At 44.9% G+C, this 19,896-nt stretch overlaps 1 protein-coding gene across 1 annotated transcript; it reads right to left on the bottom strand.

Moving 5' to 3' along the window:
* Positions 1-1,347: 1,347 nt before the first annotated feature.
* LOC141584363 (uncharacterized) lies at positions 1,348-13,157 on the bottom strand. Its single transcript, XM_074398368.1, has 5 exons — positions 13,103-13,157; positions 12,841-12,942; positions 12,003-12,723; positions 4,707-4,843; positions 1,348-1,981 (listed from the first exon to the last, which is right to left on the bottom strand). Exons 1-5 carry the CDS (start codon positions 13,155-13,157, stop codon positions 1,941-1,943), a joined length of 1,056 nt encoding a protein of 351 aa, XP_074254469.1. The 3' UTR covers positions 1,348-1,940.
* Between the last annotated feature and the right edge of the window lie 6,739 nt (positions 13,158-19,896).

Here is a 19,896-nt window from a genome sequence, read left to right on the forward strand (position 1 = left end):
CGGGGTTTGTGAGTGAGCTTGGAGTCTGAGTTGCGCAGCTGCCCTAAGGGAACTGTGAAGAATAAGCCCCGAGGCAGCAGCAGGAGTGCAGAAGAGGCTTCCACCTCTCCCTCATCCCAAACTTGAGCTGCTGGGATGCAGAGGAGACCCCAAGCAGCTGTGCCTTGTTTGGACATTAGTGTAAGGACCCAACCACTCAGCCTTTATTTGTTTCAAAACAGAACTTTGAGCATCCTAGTAGCTCAGAATATTTTTAAAGATAACCCACTTGACTAAAATTGCCCTGTGTTCGCTTTATTGTGTTTCTCCTCCCCCAGGAGTAAGATGGAGAAGAGTTTTTTGGAGCTACTTGAGTTTAATATTCATGTGTCTGCCAGTGTTTATACGAAATATTACTTTGACCTGCGTGCCTTGGCATACGACCATGACCTGTGTTTTCTATTTAGTTTTCTTCGCAAAGATAAAGCAGAGAGATTGAAGGTAAGGCTGTGAAGTCACTTAGTGGAGCTTCCCATTGGCCGCAAAAGCCAACATCTGTGACAAAATCATATTAAATAGTGATTAGGAAAATGAAAGCCTTAAAATTAACAGACCAAAGTGCTTACTTTTTTGGCATCATATTTCAAGTCTTTTATGCATTATACAAGAATCATTATTATTATTATTATTATTATTCTTTTAGGAGAAGGAGTTTCACTCTCATTGCCCAGGCTGGAGTGCAATGGTGCAATCTCAGCTCATTGCAACCTCTGAATCCTGGGTCCAAGCGATTCCCCTACTTTGCCTCCTGAGTAGCTGGGATTATGTGCAGGCACCATCATGCCCGTATATTTTGTATTCTCATTAGAGACAGGATTTCTCCATGTTGGTCAGGCAGGTCTCGATCCCTGACCTCAGCTGATCTGTCCACCTTGGCCTCCCAAAGTGCTGGGATTACAGGGATGAGCCACTGTACCCGGCCATGGATCTGTATTTTAAGACGTTATTGATATTCTCACTGCTTTGACCATAATTCAGAATATTTTCAGTTAAATTTAATCTGTTCTTAATGGGTTTTATTTTCTACCTGTTCACATAGCATTCATGAATAAATGCAGTTGTATTCCTAATTATATGTAAATAGACAATACACTTACTGCTCTTGACTTGTCTTTTACTTAAGCAATTGCAATTTCGTGTCCTTGTCTATTCTGTATATCTCGGTGCAGTCCCAGGAGTTTATCAGACAAAGCAGTAGTGGCTGAGAGACTTGTGCTTGTCCCGACCTGCAGGACGACAACAGGGGCCCGAAGGGAGGGAGTGGGGAAGGATGGGCAGGAGACGCGAGAAATGGAGACAAGACAGGAGTCTGATCAAGTCTCGTTTATTGTTGCTGAGCTCACAGCTTAAATAAACCAGGCAGGGAGGCGGGGCAAAGGAAGCTTGCAGTTGGAAAACTCCGGCCTGGTGTGCCTCGTGCCGCTACCAGCCCCGTGCCGCCTCGCGCCGTCCACGGGCTGGACCTGAATCATCAGGACTTGAGCCTTCCACAAGCGGCACCTGGGCTCTCTTGGCCCCAGGATTTGGCCTGCTGCTCACAGCTCCCCAAAAGCGGCACCTGGGCTCTCTTGGCCCCAGGATTTGGCCTGTGCCGCTCCCCACAGGTCCCCCTTTTTTATTTTATTTAGAAATAGGCTGAGTGGTAGTTATGCCCGCGGGAACCGTGCCTGTCTTAGGTCAGAGGACCCCACATGAGAGAACATTGACTCCTTATTCATCATGGGGAGGGAAAAACGTTTTCCTCCTTATCTTAGGCAGAGTGTCCTTACTCATGCTCCTCAGTTGCCCGTCATTGGCTAACCGGTTCAGCTCGCCGGGTGACCCGAGAGGAAGGGTATCAAGCTCCATCTCTAGGTCTACCATCTCCTGCTTGTGGTAATGGACCTGAATGGGCTGCATCTTCATGGCCTCAATTTGTGATCCTGAGAAGCTCCTGAGTTTGCTGAGTATAACAAGACCGTTTAGACAATAAGACAAAGAGGGAAAGCAATCAGAATAAATAATACCATGTTGTTGACTCCTAAAAAGGAAAAAGAAGACCCTCAGGGCTCGATGTCGTCCCTGGGTGGAGTTGGTTTTTCGGATTTTTTGATACTTACTTGCTTTACAAGTCTCTCGGGAAGCCACCTGGCCGAATCGGCTTCCTTGGCATAAATGCACACCGATCCTCGACCCCAAATCAGGACCGGGTCCGGGCCATGCCATGTGCCCGTCATGGGATCTTTCCATATTACCGATGCATAATGGCTTTTGGATTCAAAATGCCAGTGTCGATCAGCAGCAGAGTGTCCTTCTTGATCCAGTGTTAAAAAATTTAAAATAAAGAGTGTGATAAAAGGTTTTTTGGTGATCCCTTATGGGGGTACCATTCCCCCTTTTTTATTTTATTTAGAGTGGTTTTTATGGTGAGATGAGCTCTTTCTACTATGCCTTGTCCCTGGGGGTTGTATGGGATGCCTGTAACATGTTGAATGTTTAGCTGAGTACAGAATTGAGTGAAGGCTGTATTGACATAACCAGGCCCGTTGTCAGTTTTGATTTTACGTGGACACCCCAGGGATGCAAAGGCAGTTAAAAGATGAGCAATAACATGTTTTGTGGCTTCTCCGGTTTGTAAAGTGGCAAAGATATATCCACTACAAGTATCAATGCAAACATGAACGTATTTAAGATTTCCAAATTCTGGGATGTGGGTAACATCCATTTGCCAAAGGGCATTAGGTAGGAGGCCTCGAGGGTTAACTCCAAGATGTGGGACCGGTAAGTGAGGTGCACATTGTGTGCAGGACTTTACTATTTGTCGGGCTTGTTCTCTAGTTATGTGATGGAATAGTCTTAAGGATTGAGCATTAAGATGATGCAAGTTGTGCAAATGTTGTGCTTGAGCTAGAGGGGTGTTAGGAAGTTGAACTAACAAAACACGGGTGGCTAGGTCTGCCTTGGCATTTCCAGAGGCCAATGGACCAGGTAAGCCTGAATGAGCACGTAAATGTCCAATGTAGAAAGGTTGTGTTCTGGAAATTAATAGCTTTTGTAGTTGAGAAAATAGTTTTGCAGCAGTTGAGGTGTGTTTTATGAATGGGGCTGTTTCTAACTTTGGGACAGAGGTAGCAATGTATGCGCTGTCTGTATAGATATTGAGAGGATCATTGGGAAACATGGAAAATGCAGCTATAACTGCATGTAGCTCTGCTGATTGGGCAGACGAAGATTGGGATTGAAAGCTGATAGTTTGGTTTGGGGTAACAAAGGCTGCAAGCCCTGTGGATGACCCGTCAGTGAAAATGGTAATTCCATTTGGAAGAGGATGAAGTCTGGTATTTTTAGGAAAAACGAAATCATGTCTGTTAACAAAATCTAGAAGCTTATTGGGAGGATAATGATTATCGAGGTTGCCAGTATAAGAGGCAAGTGCAATGGGCCATGCTTCAGTATTTTGCATGAGCCAATGGATCTGCTGTTTGGTATAAGGTTGGACAATGTTGTTAGGTTCCTGTCCGAAATATTCCTTTCCTAGGGTTCTTCCTTTGGTAATTAGACTGGCTACCATAAGGTAGTAAGGTTCAATGACTTTAGTGGGCATATTAGGAAGATGGATCCACATAAGTGGAGCAGTTTGCCAGAACACAGCTGTGGGAGATAATGAGGTATGACATATAATAAATTGGAGTGGTTTGTCAATATCGAAAAAGGTGATGGTTTGGTTATTGATAGCTTGGTTAACTAAATTGATAGCTGATTTTGCTTCAGGGGTGAGTTGTCTTAAAGAAGTAGGACTGGGATCTCCTACCAATGTATCGTATAGGGGCTTGAGATCAGCTTTGCATAATTTTAGATAAGGTAACAGCCAGTTTATGTCTCCTAATAATTTTTGAAAATCATTAAGGGTTTTTAAACAGTCTAGCCTGAGTTGCACCTTTTGAGTCGATAGGCGAGTTCCACTTAACTGAAATCCTAGGTAAGTGTAGGGATCAGTAAGTTACACCTTCTCTGGGACTATGACTAATCCACTAGCGGTAAGGGCAGTTTGTAGACCTTTGAAACAAGACAAGACCACTTCCTCTTTCGATATTTTGGGTTAGCTAATTTTTGTTTAAGGCCTGCGGCTACACGTTCAGCAAATTTCTCTAAGGAGCACACAGACCCACCGCTCTCCGCGGGTTTCTGTTCCTCTTTACCAGAGTTGCTATTGAATGACATTAAGTCACCTTCCCCTGACTTTTTCTCCTTGCCCTCTTTGGGTTCTGGTTTCTCCAAAACTAATGAATTTTCTTTAAAGGGGTGACTTTTATCTGACAAATTTTTTACATGAGTCTCTCAGGCAAGTTTACCCCTGGGTTATGAGATTAGCAATGACTGGATCGTCATGTTTTCGGGTAATGACCTCAGTTATCAGATTCCAGTATGAAAAAGCAATTACAGGGACCTTTTGAAGCCCAAAAGCATCATAATTATTTTTTAGGACTTCCCCTACTCTTTTCCAACATTTTTGATCTATGGTTCCTTCCTGAGGGAACCAGGGACAAACGTCCTTAATATAATCAAAATATTTAATTAACCGGTTTACTTTCACCTTTACTCCTCCCGCCTTTAATGCTATGCTTAATTCTTCTACAAACAACTCATGCTTACTAATTTCCTGACCCATAATATCGTCGTCCTCTTACCAGAGAGCAAGGCCGCAGGAGGTTCCCGCGGTGACTCCTCTTCTGGATTTCTTCCTTCAATCCGGCCGGCTTCGACGACGTCCCTCACTGTGTCCCTCTTACTTCGAGTCCCTGTTCGGGCGCCAAACTGTCCCGACCTGCAGGACGACAACAGGGGCCCGAAGGGAGGGAGTGGGGAAGGATGGGCAGGAGACGCGAGAAATCGAGACAAGACAGGAGTCTGATCAAGTCTCGTTTATTGTTGCTGAGCTCACAGCTTAAATAAGCCAGGCAGGGAGGCGGGGCAAAGGAAGCTTGCAGTTGGAAAACTCCGGCCTGGTGTGCCTCCTGCCGCTACCAGCCCCGTGCCGCCTCGTGCCGTCCACGGGCTGGACCTGAATCATCAGGACTTGAGCCTTCCACAAGCGGCACCTGGGCTCTCTTGGCCCCAGGATTTGGCCTGTGCCGCTCCCCACATGTCCTTAGACTGTATAAGGTGCCAGTGTTTCAAGTACTAGGTGTAGGAACGACATGAGTTTCAGTGAAAATGGCTTCATGGGACAATGTAAGATTTGTGGCTTATGACTCTTGGTGAGTATACAGGAAAATTCCAACTGACACAGACACATTTAAAATAGGCACTGTCTCTGGTGTCTCGGTGGTACTTTGGAATAATACATTTCTCTACCACAATGTGCAAGTAAAGTAGCACCTTGTGGTGCTTCCATCATTAGACTTCTTGGGTGTTCTCAAGCAGCCCTGCACGCACCTACCTCATTAAAATCTGCTTGGAGTGTGTAGTAACTACTAAGGATTCGGTAGAATTTGAATCACTGAGTAAGTTGATTGTTTGGCACAAGTGTATGTTAATTATGCTGAAGGAACAAGTGCACAGGTAACAGATAATATTGTTACAAGCTTGTCACAATACTCTGAAAATCTTTTGGAGCCCTATTTTATTTTTTATGTGACAGTATCACCGAGCAATGAGCCCAATTTTCAACCTATAAAGTAAGTTTGTCTTGCCTCTGGCAATCTTTTCATAGCTCTTAAAGGAGACCACCTTAGTGAATGGGCAGGGAGTTGCATCCTCAGAACCTGGCACTGTAAAACTCAGCCAAAGCAGCTACAAGGGAACCCTCCAAAGGAATCTCTATGTGTGGTTTCTCATCAATGATGCCTTTTTAAAAATGTTGGAGCCTTTTTAAAAACTGTACCCATTTTCTCTTTAATTGACTTTCCTAGGCTATGTCACCGCCATGTGAATACAAAGACTTATATAAAGATGTCGCCACTGTGAGAAGGGCCGACAGCATGGATTTCATCGCTATTCAGCATACTAATGCCATCTTACCTTAAAGACAGAAATTAGCATTATAAGATCCTGGACTCGTCAACTGTAAAGACTACAAAATATCACTTCTATTGCTGAAAAAGTCCAGGAAAATTAGGATCTTCTTTTTTTATGTTTTCTTTTTTAATTTTTCTTGTTGTCGTTGTTGCTATTGTTGATTTTGTTGTTGTTGATTAGGACTTTCATAGAGCACAGATTTCTTCAAATAACCACACCGTAAAGCTGGGTGATGGTGGCATGAACAGTGGGTGCCAGGTGCTACCTGCCCTTCTTGTTCCACTGAATCCAGATGGCATTCCTAGGGCACTGCCTTCTTGAACAACTCTTGGGGAAGACTACTGTCACATGGACACACCACATCCCAGTGCAGAGTCAACAGTCACCCACAGTCCCAAGCAGGTGACAATCTGAACTCAGCTGGAATTCAAAAAACTATAGAATTGGCCCCAGATTTGTGAGAGTGCCTGGGTTTGAATCTCTGTCCACAGAGGCACTGAATGCACGATGGCCCGAAACAACAAGTGTGGGAAGATAGAATGCATGGGGACAAGGCTGTCATTACTCCAAATTCCATGGGGGCTCAGGCCTGTTCATCTCGTCTTTGAAGGGAATCTGTGCATGTGAAATGAGGCTCCCACCTCATGGTAATAAAAGGAGAGACGAAATCAGCTCATCTTCCCCCAGGCCCATACTGGTCATACCAAAACACAGAGTCTTGCTGTGTTGCCAGGCTGGAGCGCAGTGGCGAGATCTCCAGTCCCTACAACCTCTACCTCCCGGGTTCAAATGACTCTCCTGCCTCAGCCTCCCAAGTAGCTTGGACTACTGGCATGAACCACCAACCCAGCTAATTTATATATTCTTAGTAGAGACAGGGTTTCATCATGGTGGCCAGGATAGTTTTGATCCCTTGACCTCATGATCTGCCTGCGTCAGCCTCCCAAACTGCTGGGATTAAAGGTGGGAGCCACCGTGCCCGGCCTCTTGCATTTACGTTCACAATAAAGTGGTTTGGAATATCCCACTGTTGATTTGTGATTTCCTCCTCCAAACATACTCTGTGGCCCCATATACATAACTGAATATTTTCATGTACCGATATTTTGTGTCTGAAGATGAATTATTAAATGAAACATGTTAAAACATTTCATGCAAAGCCTTCGGTGCTTGTAGAGTCTACTCTTTGGTGAATACACAAATTCATCTATTTTAAATATTAACATTTGTATTAGATATGATAATGATATTTTCTTTCTCAGCTTCACTTGTTAGATAGTTACGTATGTTCTTTCATAATTAATGATATTGTATCTGATATTTGATGTAAAAAACTCCTAGAATATTTGAAATTGATACTTGAAATTAAACAGCAAAATGAGAACTGCTGAAACCTAGTGATAATGTACTTATGATGGGTTTATTATCTATGATCTCTTTCATTGTTAATTTTTAAAGTTTCCGTGGAAAACTGTACTAAGAACTTAAAATTGTCTATAAAACCCTTCGTGCCCTGCGCTTTAGCTCCAATGCATAATGAATAAAGGAAAATAGATTTTCCTTCAGGAATTCTGGTGGACTCTTCCTTTCTTTTCCCTTTAACCTGGGGGCAGCGTCTTCAGGTCACCTTGGGGTGAGGTGACCATGAATGGGGTCCCTAGAACTGCCGCTGAGAGGACTGTGTATGTGGAGATGGGTTTCCTGGCCACGTTTCTTCCTTGGGTCTTTCTGGTTGTCATGGTGGCTTTGAGGATGGTTTCTGAGGATCCTCTCCAGGGGATTCCTCCACCTTTGGTGTCTCCCCTTGGGGGAAGGCCCGAGAAAATCTGGAGAGGGATTCCTAGGGTCACCCCTGTGTGACAGAGGTGCCTTGTGCGGGTCCAGAAAGCCGCGTTTTTGGGGTGGTGGAGCCTCGTCTCCCCTGTAGGGTGGGCGGGATGTCTGAGGGAGTGCTGGAGGAAAGCCCTGTGTGTCGGGGTCGCTGTGCAGTCTCAGTACAGCCCTAGACCTGGGGAAGTCATGATGCAGACTCAGAGGTGCTTGGGGCAGGGAAGGGGGTGGCCTAGGCAGTCACCAAGGTGTGACAGCATCGCTGATGCCAGGAGGCAGTTTTGGGAGGGGTCTTTGGAGGAGAATAATTGTGGAGTCTCCACAGGCGGGGAAAGTGTGAGGGTGCTCCAAGGCTGAAGGTCAATGCGGGGGTGGGTGGAAATAACCTAGGGAAGCTCTCAGGAGAATAATGGGCCCTACAAGGGTTGGGGTGGAAAGAAGGCGCCTAAACAGGTCCTGTCTTGCAGGGCCCTTCTGCAGGGTGTCTGAGAGATGGATCTCTGGGGCTCCTGAGGTCACCGATACCCTGGGTGGGGTGTTTTCCAGGGTCAGACCTTTCCAGGTGCTGGAGCAAGGAAATGAAACTGGCTTCTTCCTCCCCACCGCCTGGTTGCTGCTTGGCAAACAACCTTCGGGAAGTGCCATGGCTCCTGGCATTCCCTGACAGGCCACAGAAGCGGCTCAGGGCTGGGCCCAGATCAAGGGGTCCTCTTAGATATTTATATTTGATGTTGAAAGTGACATGGGAATAAAGGCTTCATCTGCGCTTTTGTTTCTAGTCTCAAACTCCATTTTGCTGTGTCATCTTCAGCAACATTTCCCTCTTGGGGCCTCATATTTCCTATATATTTTGTGGGAAATCTGGAGTTTGGAACATGAGTTTCCTGTCTCAGGACTCAGTCTAACATCTATAAATGGCTGATAGGACATAAATGAGACTTATTTATTTATTTATTTATTTATTTAGAGATGAAGTTTAGCTCTTGTTCCATTGCCCAGGCTGGAGTGCAGTGGCAGGATCTCAGCTCACTGCAACCTCCATCTGCCGGGTTCAATAGATTCTCCTGCCTCAGCCTCCCAAGTAGCTGAGATTACAAGCACATGCCACCACCGTCCAGTTATTTTTTATCTTTATTTTTATTTTTTGTATTTTTAGTAAACACAGGTTTCACCATGTTGGCCAGGCTGGTCTCAAACTTCTGACCTCAGGTGATCCACCCACCTCAGTCTCCCAAAATGCTGGGATTACAGACATGAGCCACCACTGCCAACGAGGGCATGAACCAGATCCATGACACTCAAAAAGTGCTCCACTAGCCAGCACTCACCTCACCTGGGAGCTTATTAAAAATACAGAAGAATCAGGTGAGGTGGCTCACCCTTGCAATCCCAGCACTTTGGGAGGCCAAGGTGGCCGAATCACTTGCGGTCAGGAGTTCAACATAGGCCTAGCCAACATGGAGAAATCCCATCTCTACTAAAAATATAAAAAAATCTTAGCCAGGTATGATGGCCGGCGCCTGTAATCCCAACTACTGAAGAGGCTGAGGCAGCAGAATCTCTTGAACTCGGGAGGGAGCCACAGAGTGAGACTCCACCTCAAATCAATAAATAAATATTTTTAAAAATTAAAAATAGCAAAAAAATAAGAAAAATAAATAAAAAATAGCTTTCTTGTCGTGGCCTGCACACTGTTGGCTCATGGGTCTCTGAGACCTGAAAATTGAGCGTTTTCACACCCCAGGGGCTTCCTCTGGCAGCTCTGCAGCTGTCACCATGCCACAGAATGAATATATTCAATTACACTGGTAACGCTATGGATACCGTTTGGATGACCATGAGAAAAAGAGAAAGAAGGAAAGTCCTGAGGTTCATGAACGTTCAAAGAAGGCAAAGAAAATGATTGGTCTGAAAGCTAAGCTTTACCATAAACAGTGCCGTGCTGAGAAAATACAAATGAAAAAGACTATCAAGATGCATGAAAAGAGAAACACCAAACAGAAGAATGATGAAGAGACTCCACAAGGAGCAGTATCTGCCTATCTGCTGGACAGAGCGGGGCAACCTCAAGCTAAAGCACTTTCCAGTATGATTAAACAGAAACGAAAAGAGAAGGAGGGAAAATGGGAAGTCCCTCTGCCTAAAGTACGTGCCCAGGGAGAAACAGAAGCATGGAAAGTTATTCGAGGGCCAGGCATGGTGGCTCACGCCTGTAATCCCAGCACTTTGGGAGGCCAAGTGGGTGGATCACAAGTTCAGGAGTTCAAGACCAGACTGGCCAACATGGTGAAACCCCATCTCTACTAAAAATACAAAAATTAGCTGGGTGTGGTGGCAGGCACCTGTAATCCCAACTACTTGGAAGGCTAGGCAGAGAAGTGCTTGAACGCGGGAAGCGGAGGTCACAGTGAGCCAAGATGGTGCCATTGCACGTCAGACTAGGTGACAGAGCAAGACTCTGTCTCAAAAAAAACAAAAATTAAGGAAAGAAAGAGTGGGATTATCCTGGAGTACAATGGAAAGAAACCCTAATACCACAGCTATACAGCTGACCTAAAAGAAATCAGTCTTCATTAGACGTCCAAGAACTCTATGAAAACTATTCTAAAGACGAATGTAGATACCATAAACTATGTGGTTTCAAACTTAAAAGTTCAAGCTCTGACATAAAGCAATGCATATTTTTAAGCAAAAGGCAAAAATAACCCACAAAAATCAACTATATAAAAGCCATGTTCCATAAAGGAACGTATAGCACTTTTACACAATTAGCATGTAAGAAATGATGCATGATGCTAGCTTTTCTTTTTATAATTATTGTATTTTTAGTATAGATAAGCTTTCCCCATGTTGGCCGGGTTGGTCCTGAACTCCTGACCTCAAGTGATCCACCTGCCTCAGCCTCTCAAAGTGCTAGGATTACAGGTGTGAGTCACCGAACCTGGCTGGCAAGTAAAGAACAAGCTTTCTGAGTAACACAAGCAAACCTCCCACAGTTAATTCAGAGTTGAGGACCACTTACACTACCGAATTAACAATCACTTTAGATTTATGAAAGGTACAGGCGATAATCATGTCTCCTTTGTTTTTTCCTTAACTAAAATCGAACGTGTCATTTATGAACTTCTTTTCTTATCAGCCTTTGCCTATTAACTTATATTAAAGAATAATCTGGGCCACGCACAGTGCCTCACACCTGTAATCCCAGCACTTTGGAAGACCCAACAGGGGTGGATCACGAGCTTGGGAGTTTACAACCAGCCTGATCAACATCACGAAACCTCGTTTCTACTAAAAATACAAAAAATGAGCAGGGCATGGTGGCGCGTGCCTGTAATCCCAGCTACTCAGGAGGCTGGGGCAGGAGAATTGCTTGAACCCGGGAGGCCGAGGTTGCAGTGAGCCAAGATCACGCCACTGCACTCCAGCCTGGGCGACAGAGTGAGACTACGTCTCAAAAAAAAAAAAAAAAAAAAGAACAATTCGAAAACTAAGATTTCTTTCCTTTTTTTCTCGTTTCCTTCTCCCAATAAAAAACTGGAAGGTTGTTATTTGACTATACTTACCAAAACCTTATAGTCACTGAAAATTATAAGTTAAAATACTAATAAGCCAATTATAATTTCCTATTGTCTCAACTATTTTTCCTTACCTTTACAGGAACTCTACATTTTAAATATTATTAAATTTTAAATTCTACATTTTATGAACTAGTATCTCATTTAGAAACTCACTTTCTCTTCTATAGTTTTTATAATTAAAAATTTATATTTCAAATTTTTTATTTTTCTAAATTTTTAGTAGACATGGGGTTTCACCATGTTGGCCAGGCAGGCCCTGAAATCCTGACCTCAAGTGATCCACCTGCCTCAGCCTGTCAAAGTGCTGGGATTACAGGCATGAGTCACCACGCCTGGTGACTGGCGAGGTCACTGCTCACTGCAGCCTCCGCTTCCCAGGCTCAAGCAGTCTTCCCACCTCAGCATCCCAAGCAGACGGGACAACAGGCACGCACCACTGAGGCAGCAAAACAGGATCTGGAGGCGGGGAACATAAAGTCGATCTCACACTTGGGCTGTAACAGGAAATATCCTCTCCACAGAGAACAGGCCAAGTAAATGGCTCTGTAACCTTACCGTTTCTCTGAAAACATGGGCGATGTCTCCACTTGTCCGGGGTGCATTCCAAGGGAGTTCTGCCATATTCCGCGAGGAACTGGGGTCCGATCTAAACTTTTCATGGGAAAAGTACTGCGGTCGTGGGATGAAGTTACGTAGGAGTAAGGGGGAAAACCACGTCGCCGAAGTGACCGGTGAAACTGTCCTACAGCCCCTGGTCCGTGCGGCTCGGGCCGGGAATCTGCGGCGCAGGTGGCGGCTCCTGGTGCTGCAGCGGGGTCGGGGCGGCGGCCGAGGCGGCGGAGGCGGAGGCCGAGGTGATGCGCAGCCGCTGGAAGCCGCTGCGCGGGAGGCAGGGCACCTCCAGGCCGGCCGCCAGCTTGGCCTTGTTGGCGCCGGTCCGGTGCTCGAGGTGCACGAGCAGCTGCGTCTGGCCGCGGCGGAAGTGCCGGTTGCGGAAGTGGTGGAGCGGCCGGTCCCGCCGTCCCGCCGCCCCCCGGCCCCGGCCCAGACCCGGCCTCGGCCCGCCCTGCACCACCTTGTGGAAGCCGGAGACGTTGAGCTGGCGGACGAAGCTGGTGAAGTTGCTGGTTTTGAAGAGCCCGGGCTCGGCCCCGGCCCCGCGGCCCCGCCGCCGCCCCGCGGCCCGGGCGGGCTGAGCAGCACCACCTCGAAGAGCGGCTGGTGGATGAGCAGCCCCTCGCCGCGGCCGTCCCAGCGGGTGGACCGTTACCACGGGCTGTTCACCAGACGCCACCGTTCGGCGGGGAAGTTGTTGGGGTTGATGGGGATGGAGAGCGGCGCCGCCTGCATCGCCCCGCCCGGCCCGGACCTCGCGCCCACCCACCCAGCCTACCTCTCCCTCCACGTGCTCGATTCCCGCCCCCGACCCCCGCCGCGGCCTTCGCCTCGCCCTGTCGGCTCCTGCCTGCCCGGCCGCCGCGGACCCCATGAATGTCTTTTGAGAAGTGTCCGTTCTTGTCTTTTGTCCATTTTTTAATGGGGTTGTTTGTTTTCTGCTTAAAATTGTGTTAATTTCTTTATAGATTCTGGATGACACTTTTGTCAGGTGCATCGTTTGTAAAATTTTTCTCCCATTCTGCAGGTTGTCTGCTTACTCTGTTGACAGTTTCTCTTGCTGAGCATAATCTCTTTAGCTTCCTTAGGTCCCATGCGTCTATGTTTTCCTTGTGATAGCTTTTGGAGCCTTAGTCTGGAAAAATTTGCTATGGTTTATGTCCAGAATGGTATGTCCTGGAGGGTTTTTGTTTAGGATTTTCATAGTTTTAGATTTTGTAACGTAGGTCCTTAATTCATCTTAAATTGATTTTTTTATATGATAAAAGGAAGTGGTCCAATTGGAATCTTCTGCATATGGCTAGCCAGCATAGTTTGAAAAGTTGGGTAGTGTGTTGCCTCTAGCTGTATTCTTTTTGTTTAAGATATCTTTGGCTATTCGGACTGTTTTTCGGATTTACATAAATTTTAAAATACTTTCTTTTCTCATTCTGTGACAAATGACTTGGCAGTTTGATATAATAGTATTGAATCTATAAATTACTTTGGACAGTAAGGCCATTTTGACATTATTTCTTCCCATTCACGAGCATAGAATGTTTTTCCATTAGTTTGTATCATCTCTGGTCTCTTTCTCTTTCGTTCTTTCCTTCGTTCCTTCCTTCCTTCATTCATTCTTTCCTTCCTCCCTCTCTCTCTCTTTCTTTCTTCCTTCATTCCTTTATTTTTTCTCTTTCTTTCCTTCTTTCTTTATTTCTTCTTTCCTTCTTTCTTTTTTCTTTCTTTCTGATGGAGTTTCACTCTTTTTCCCCAGGCTGCATGGAGTGCAATGGCATGATCTCAACTCACTGCAATGTTCACCTCCCAGGTTCAAGTGATTCTCCTGCCTCAGCCTCTCGAGTGGCTGGGATTACAGGTATGCACCACCACACCTGGCTAACTTTGTATTTTTAGTAGACATGGCGTTTCTCCAGGTTGGCCAGGCTGGTCTCGAACTCCTGACCTCAGGTGATTTGCCTGCCTCGGCCTCCCAGAGTGCTGGGATTACAGACAAGAGCTACGGTGCCCAGCCATCATCTCCGATTTCTTACGGCAGTGTTTTATGATTCTCACTGTAGAGATCTTTCACCTCCATGGTTAGTTGTATTCCTAGGTATTTCGTTCTTCTTGTGGCTGTTACGAGTGGGGGTGCAGAATGGATTTGGCTCTCAGCTTGGACATTGTTGGTGTATAGAAATGCCACTGAGGAATGCCATTTAAGAATTGCCACCTAGTTTTTGACAGTGGTTGAACTAATTTACACTCCCACCTGCAGGATATACATGTTCCTTTTTCTCCATAACCTTGGAGAGAAAAAAATGCCACTTTTTGTACAATGCTTTTGTATCCTGAGACTTGATAATCAACTGAAGTTATGTATCTGTTCTAGGAGCCTTTGGGCAGGGACTGAAGGGATTTCTAGGTATGGAATCATATTGTTAACACTGTTTGTGAAAAGAGATATTTCACTTCCTCTCTCCTGGTTGGATGGCTTTTCTTTCTTTCTCTTGCCTGCTTGCTCTGGCCAGGACTTCTGGTACTGTGTTGAATAGGATGACAGTTGACATCCTAGTCTTGTTCTGGTTCTCTGGGGAATGGTTCCAGCTTTTGCCCATTCACTATGATGGTGGCTGTGGGTTTGTTATAGATGGCTCTTACTATTTTCTGATATGTTTCTTCAGTGCCTAGTGTTTTGAGGATTTTTAACATGTTAGATGCTGAATTTTATGGAAAGCCTTTCTGCATCCTTTGACATGACCATGTGGATTTTGGTTTTAGTTCTCTTTATGTGAAGAATCACATTTGTTGATTTGCATATGCTGAACCAGCCTTGCAGGAATAAAGCTTCCTTGATCATGGTAGATTAACTTTTTGATGTTTTGCTGGATTTGGTTTCTCAGTATATTGTCGAGGTTTTTCTTTTCTGTTTTTGAGACAGAGTCTCAGTCTTGTCGTTAGACTGGAGTGCAGTGGCACAATCTCTGCTCACTGCAACCTCCGCCTCCCAGGGTCAAGTAATTCTCCTGCCTCAGCCTCCCGAGTAGCTGGGACTACAGGTGTGCGCCACCACACCCAGCTAATTTTCTGGTGTTTTAGTAGAGATGGGGTTTCACCATGTTGGCCAGGATGGTCTTGATCTTCTGACCTCGTGATCCACCTGCGTTGGCCCCCCAAAGTGCTGGGATTACAGCTGTGAGCCAACCCGTCTGGCCTTTGTTGAGATTTTTTCATCTATGTTCATTAGGATAATAGCCTGAGATCTTCTTTCTTCATTGTATCTTTGCCAGGTTTCAGTATCAGGATCATGCTGGCCTTGTAGAATGAGTTAGGGAAGAGATTCTTCTCACTGTTTGAACAGTTCCAGCAGAAGTGGTATCAACTCTTTTTTATACATCTGGTAAAATTCAGATGTGAACCCATTTAGCTCTCGGATTTTTTTTGGTTGATAAACTGTTACTGCCTTGATTTCAGAGCTCATTATTGGTCTTTTTTGGGATTCAATCTGTTTTTCATTGTGTCTTGGTAGGGTGCATATGTCCTAAGAATTTATCAAATTTTTCTCTATTTTATGTGCATACAGGTGTTCATAATATACTCTGATGTTGTTTGTATTTCTTTGGGGTTAGTGGCGATATCCCTTTTGTTGTTTTTAATTGTATTTATTTGGATCTTCTCTCTTTTCTTTATTAGGCTAGCTAGTGGTCTATTATATTAATTGTTTGAAAAACAAGCTCCTGGATTCTTTGATATTTTCAGTGGTTCGTAACATCTCAATTTCAAAAGGAGACTGGACAGTTAAGGCAATTATAATCAAAAAGAACAAAAGTGGGGGCATCACATTACCCGACTTCGGATTATACTACAGTAACCAAAACAGCATGGTACTGGTACAAAAACAGACACATAAGCCAATAGAAAAGAATTCAGAGCCCAGAAATCAGGCTGCATACCTACAAACATCTGATCTTTGACAAAACTGATGAAACAAGCAATGGAGAAATGATTTTCTATTCAATACAGAGTGCTGGGATAAGTGCCTAGCCATATGCAGAAGATTGAAAGTGGACCCCTTCCTTACAGCATTTACAAAAATTAACTCAAGATGGAATCAAGACTTAAATATAAAACTCAAAACTGTAAAAATCCTGGAATACAATGTAGGCGATACCATTCTCAACATAGACAGAGACAAAGATTTTATGATGAAGATACCAAAAGCAAAAATTGACAAATGGGATCTAATTAAACTAAAACCCTCGGTACAGCAAAAAAAAAAAAAAACTATTAACAGAATAAACAGACAGCCTACAGAATGAGAGAAATTTTTTTGCAAACCACAGCTCACAAAAGTCTAATGTTCAGCATCTATAAGAAACTTAAACAAATTTATAAGAAAAAAACATTATAAAGTGAAAAGAGGTCATGAACAGACACTTTTCAAGAGAAGACACACTTGTGGCGAACAAGCATAGGAGAAAAAGCCCAATGTCAGTGATAATTAGAGAAATGCAAATCAAAATCACAATGAGATGCTATCTCACACCAGTTAGAATGCCTATTACTAAAAAGTCAAAAAATAACAGATGCTGCAATATTTTAGAGAAAAAGGAATACCTATGTCCTGTTGGTGGAAGGATAAATTAGTTCAACCATTGATGAAAACTGTGTGACAATTTCTCAAAGACCTAAAAGCAGAACAACCATTCGACTTAGGAATCGCATTGCTGGGTATATACCCCAAAGAATATAAATCATTCTGTGGTAAAGACACATGCACGTGTATATTCATTACAGCACTATTCACAATAGGAAAGGTGAAATCAATCTAAATGCCTCTCAATGGTAGACTGAATAAAGAATATTTGGTATGTATATATTATGGAATAGTATGCAGTTAGGAAAAACCATAATACTACGTCCTTTGCAAAAACCTAGATGGAGCTGACTTAGCAAACTAACACAGAAATAGAAAACCAAACAGCACATGTTCTCAATTATAAGTGGGAGCTAAATGATGTGAAGACATATAGAAGAAAAACACACTCTAGTCCTTACTGGAGGGTAGAGATTGGAAGGAGGGAGAGGATCGGGAAAAATACCTAGGCTTGAACCTGTAGAAAATTAAGGTGGAGCTCTAAAACTGTTTTCCATGGTGTCGAGATGTAACTTTCCCATGTCATACTACGTGCTGTTTCCCATGTTTTCATACGGTGATGGATGGGGGTGTTACAAGCATTGGGAAAAGAAAACTGAGATGTCTTAATGTTTCTGTGTTTCAGCAGTTGAATGTTTTTATTATTTATCTGTGTTTTTCTTTGTGTGCTTATTTGGTTAGTATTTCATATCACGTAGTGCTCTATCTTCTCCCAAAAAGATGTGTATTTAATTTAGGAAAGAAATGTAAAGTGTGGTAAATACGATGGGTCATGAAGGTGCAGTGACACTGACTCCATCCTACCTTCAGGGATAAGCCAACCCTGACAGTGAAAAGAGACACTATCTTTATAGCATAGTACCACACAGGGCTAGAGCTTCCCAGAACCAGCTGGGGATTGTTACCTAGACCCAATGTTGTTTATTGTTAAATCTTGTGGCTTGAGACATCTTCTAATTGAATTCGATATTTTAGTGTAGGTTACTATCTTTGACATACATCATTGAATAAAATGCAGGATATGTATTTTAATTTTTTTCATTTACCACTTCAAGTTATTCTACCAAGCTCATGAAATATTTCGCTAATTGTCATAAAAGTGAGGTTATGGCACGGGCGTTCTAAGATTTAATACATTGTTTCTAGGGGAGGTTGAAATACAGTAAACTGAATCTTAAATATTATAGAACTTTTAAAGAATTTGGCTTAGTTGGAGAAGGCTGTGGTATATTTAAGGATGTTATGTATTCTACATTACTCCTTAGGAAACAGATTTTCAGACCTGGTGTGCTGGCTCACGCCCATAATCCCAACACTTTGGGAGACTGAGGCATGAGGATTGCTTGAGGCCAGGAGTTTGAGACCAGCTCAGGCAACAGGGCGAGACCTGGGTTCTATGAAAAAATAATCAAATAGGGAACATGCTTTTGAGATAATAGAAACATTTGATTCTGTTACATACCACACTAAGTTTAATTGAAGATTAAAAAAGCTGATTCTGGAGATAAAACAGACAAGTCAGAACACATTGATTTCTGATGTGACAGTCAGTGTTCGATGAAACTGTTTATAGAAATTAAAGCCAAAGTGCCTTATTTTACGGGGATGCCTTTTAATAACCCAACTGTTAGACGAATAAAGCTTTTTTAAAAACTCAAAGCAAATGTTACTAATCATTTGGAGTCTGGACGTCCCAGTTCACAGGGTTACTTCTAACATGTAGAGCACATGCAGCCTTCTGATCAATCGAGAGTGAGGGGACTGCCCCTGCCAGAGTTCAATTCAGCCCGAGGACCCCATGGCAGCCCAAGGTCTTGGTTCATGCTGTGGAAACAATACGGAATTTATTCACTCAGTAAACATTCACTAGGGTTACAGTCATTTTAATATAATTCATGGTAAGGTGATGATCTCTAGGAACGTCATCACAGTGGAGCAACCTGAAAGCTCCCAGCAGCCAGCATGAATGAAAGGTAGGGGCGGGGCTGCCAACAGGGTGGGGCCTGGTGAGCCACGTGCCTGGGCTCCCACATCACAATGTGGGTAGGGCGCCTCGTGGAGGAGACTGTGCCTGATTGGTTCCTGGGCACCAGGTTGGTAGGGCAACCTCCTTCAGTTGGTAGAAAACACTGGAAGGAGGAACTCCCTCTGCGCTGTCTTCTCCGAAATCTCCACTCTCAGGCTTATTGTATCTAGACCCATATTGAATCAAGCAGGTTCCCTTCAGACCAGTCATCTCAGGGGAGGCAGCTGAGGCAGGGAGTGAGCTGTCAGTGGGGTGCGGCCCCCTAGCCAGGCGCTGGCCCTGCCAGCGTGCCTGTGTTTCAAAGAGGTGAAGTGCTGAACTGTGCGGACCGGGAGGCAAGGGAAGGTCCAAGTTGCTGGAGCGCACCCAAGGTGCCCCATGGGGAACACGCTGAGTTGTTGTTTGTGCCCCAAAGGCAGACCCAGGCGAGGTCTGCGTAGGTGGCCTGAGGATCTGTCCTTCGGCTCTGACATCAATGGGGCGGTGGCAAGCAAAGGTCCAGGCCAACACAGAAGGAACAAGTCCAACACCGGTGCCAGACCCATTTGGTGCCCGTGCTGGCTGTGTGGGGCGGTGTCCGGCAGCTATGACCTCGACGAGGCAGTGTCGAGCACAAGTGCAGACCAAGGCAGAGAGGAGCAGAGGCCGAGCAGAGAGATCACGGAGCTCCCCAATGCCAGACCCAAGCAGAGCCAGCACAGGGTGCACTGGGCAGAACCGATCTGCAGCCATAACATCAATGAGAGGGAGGTGGCGAAAGCGCCAGACCGTACTGCTGTGGAGCCTGCCCTGCGGGATTTGGGAGCCGGCGACGGCCATGACCTGCAGCACATCAGGGACCAGGAGATGCCCAAAGGTAAGGCAATGAATGATGCTGTTTACCCTCAGGCACGCCTCTGGCTGACACTCCTACCAGTTCTCATTCCTCCCCCCAACCCCCCGAGGTATCCACGGCCTCGGGCTCCTCCTTCCTGGCCCTAGCCAGCTTTCCCAGGTCCATGCACCAGGCAGGAGGACTGGCCCTGCCTGGTGCCTGCCCCCACCCTTCATGCTTTTTCCCTGCTGCGTCTGGTGGTTTCTTTCTTCCTCCCTACCCCAATGCCCAGTTGTGGCCCCTTTCTCAGCCCCAGGCTGGATGAAAGCTAAGTTTTCCAAATTGAAAACGCATGCTACAG

The sequence above is a fragment of the Saimiri boliviensis genome, chromosome 1 (assembly GCF_048565385.1).
Source record: "Saimiri boliviensis isolate mSaiBol1 chromosome 1, mSaiBol1.pri, whole genome shotgun sequence".
Classification (NCBI taxonomy): Eukaryota; Metazoa; Chordata; class Mammalia; order Primates; family Cebidae; genus Saimiri; species Saimiri boliviensis.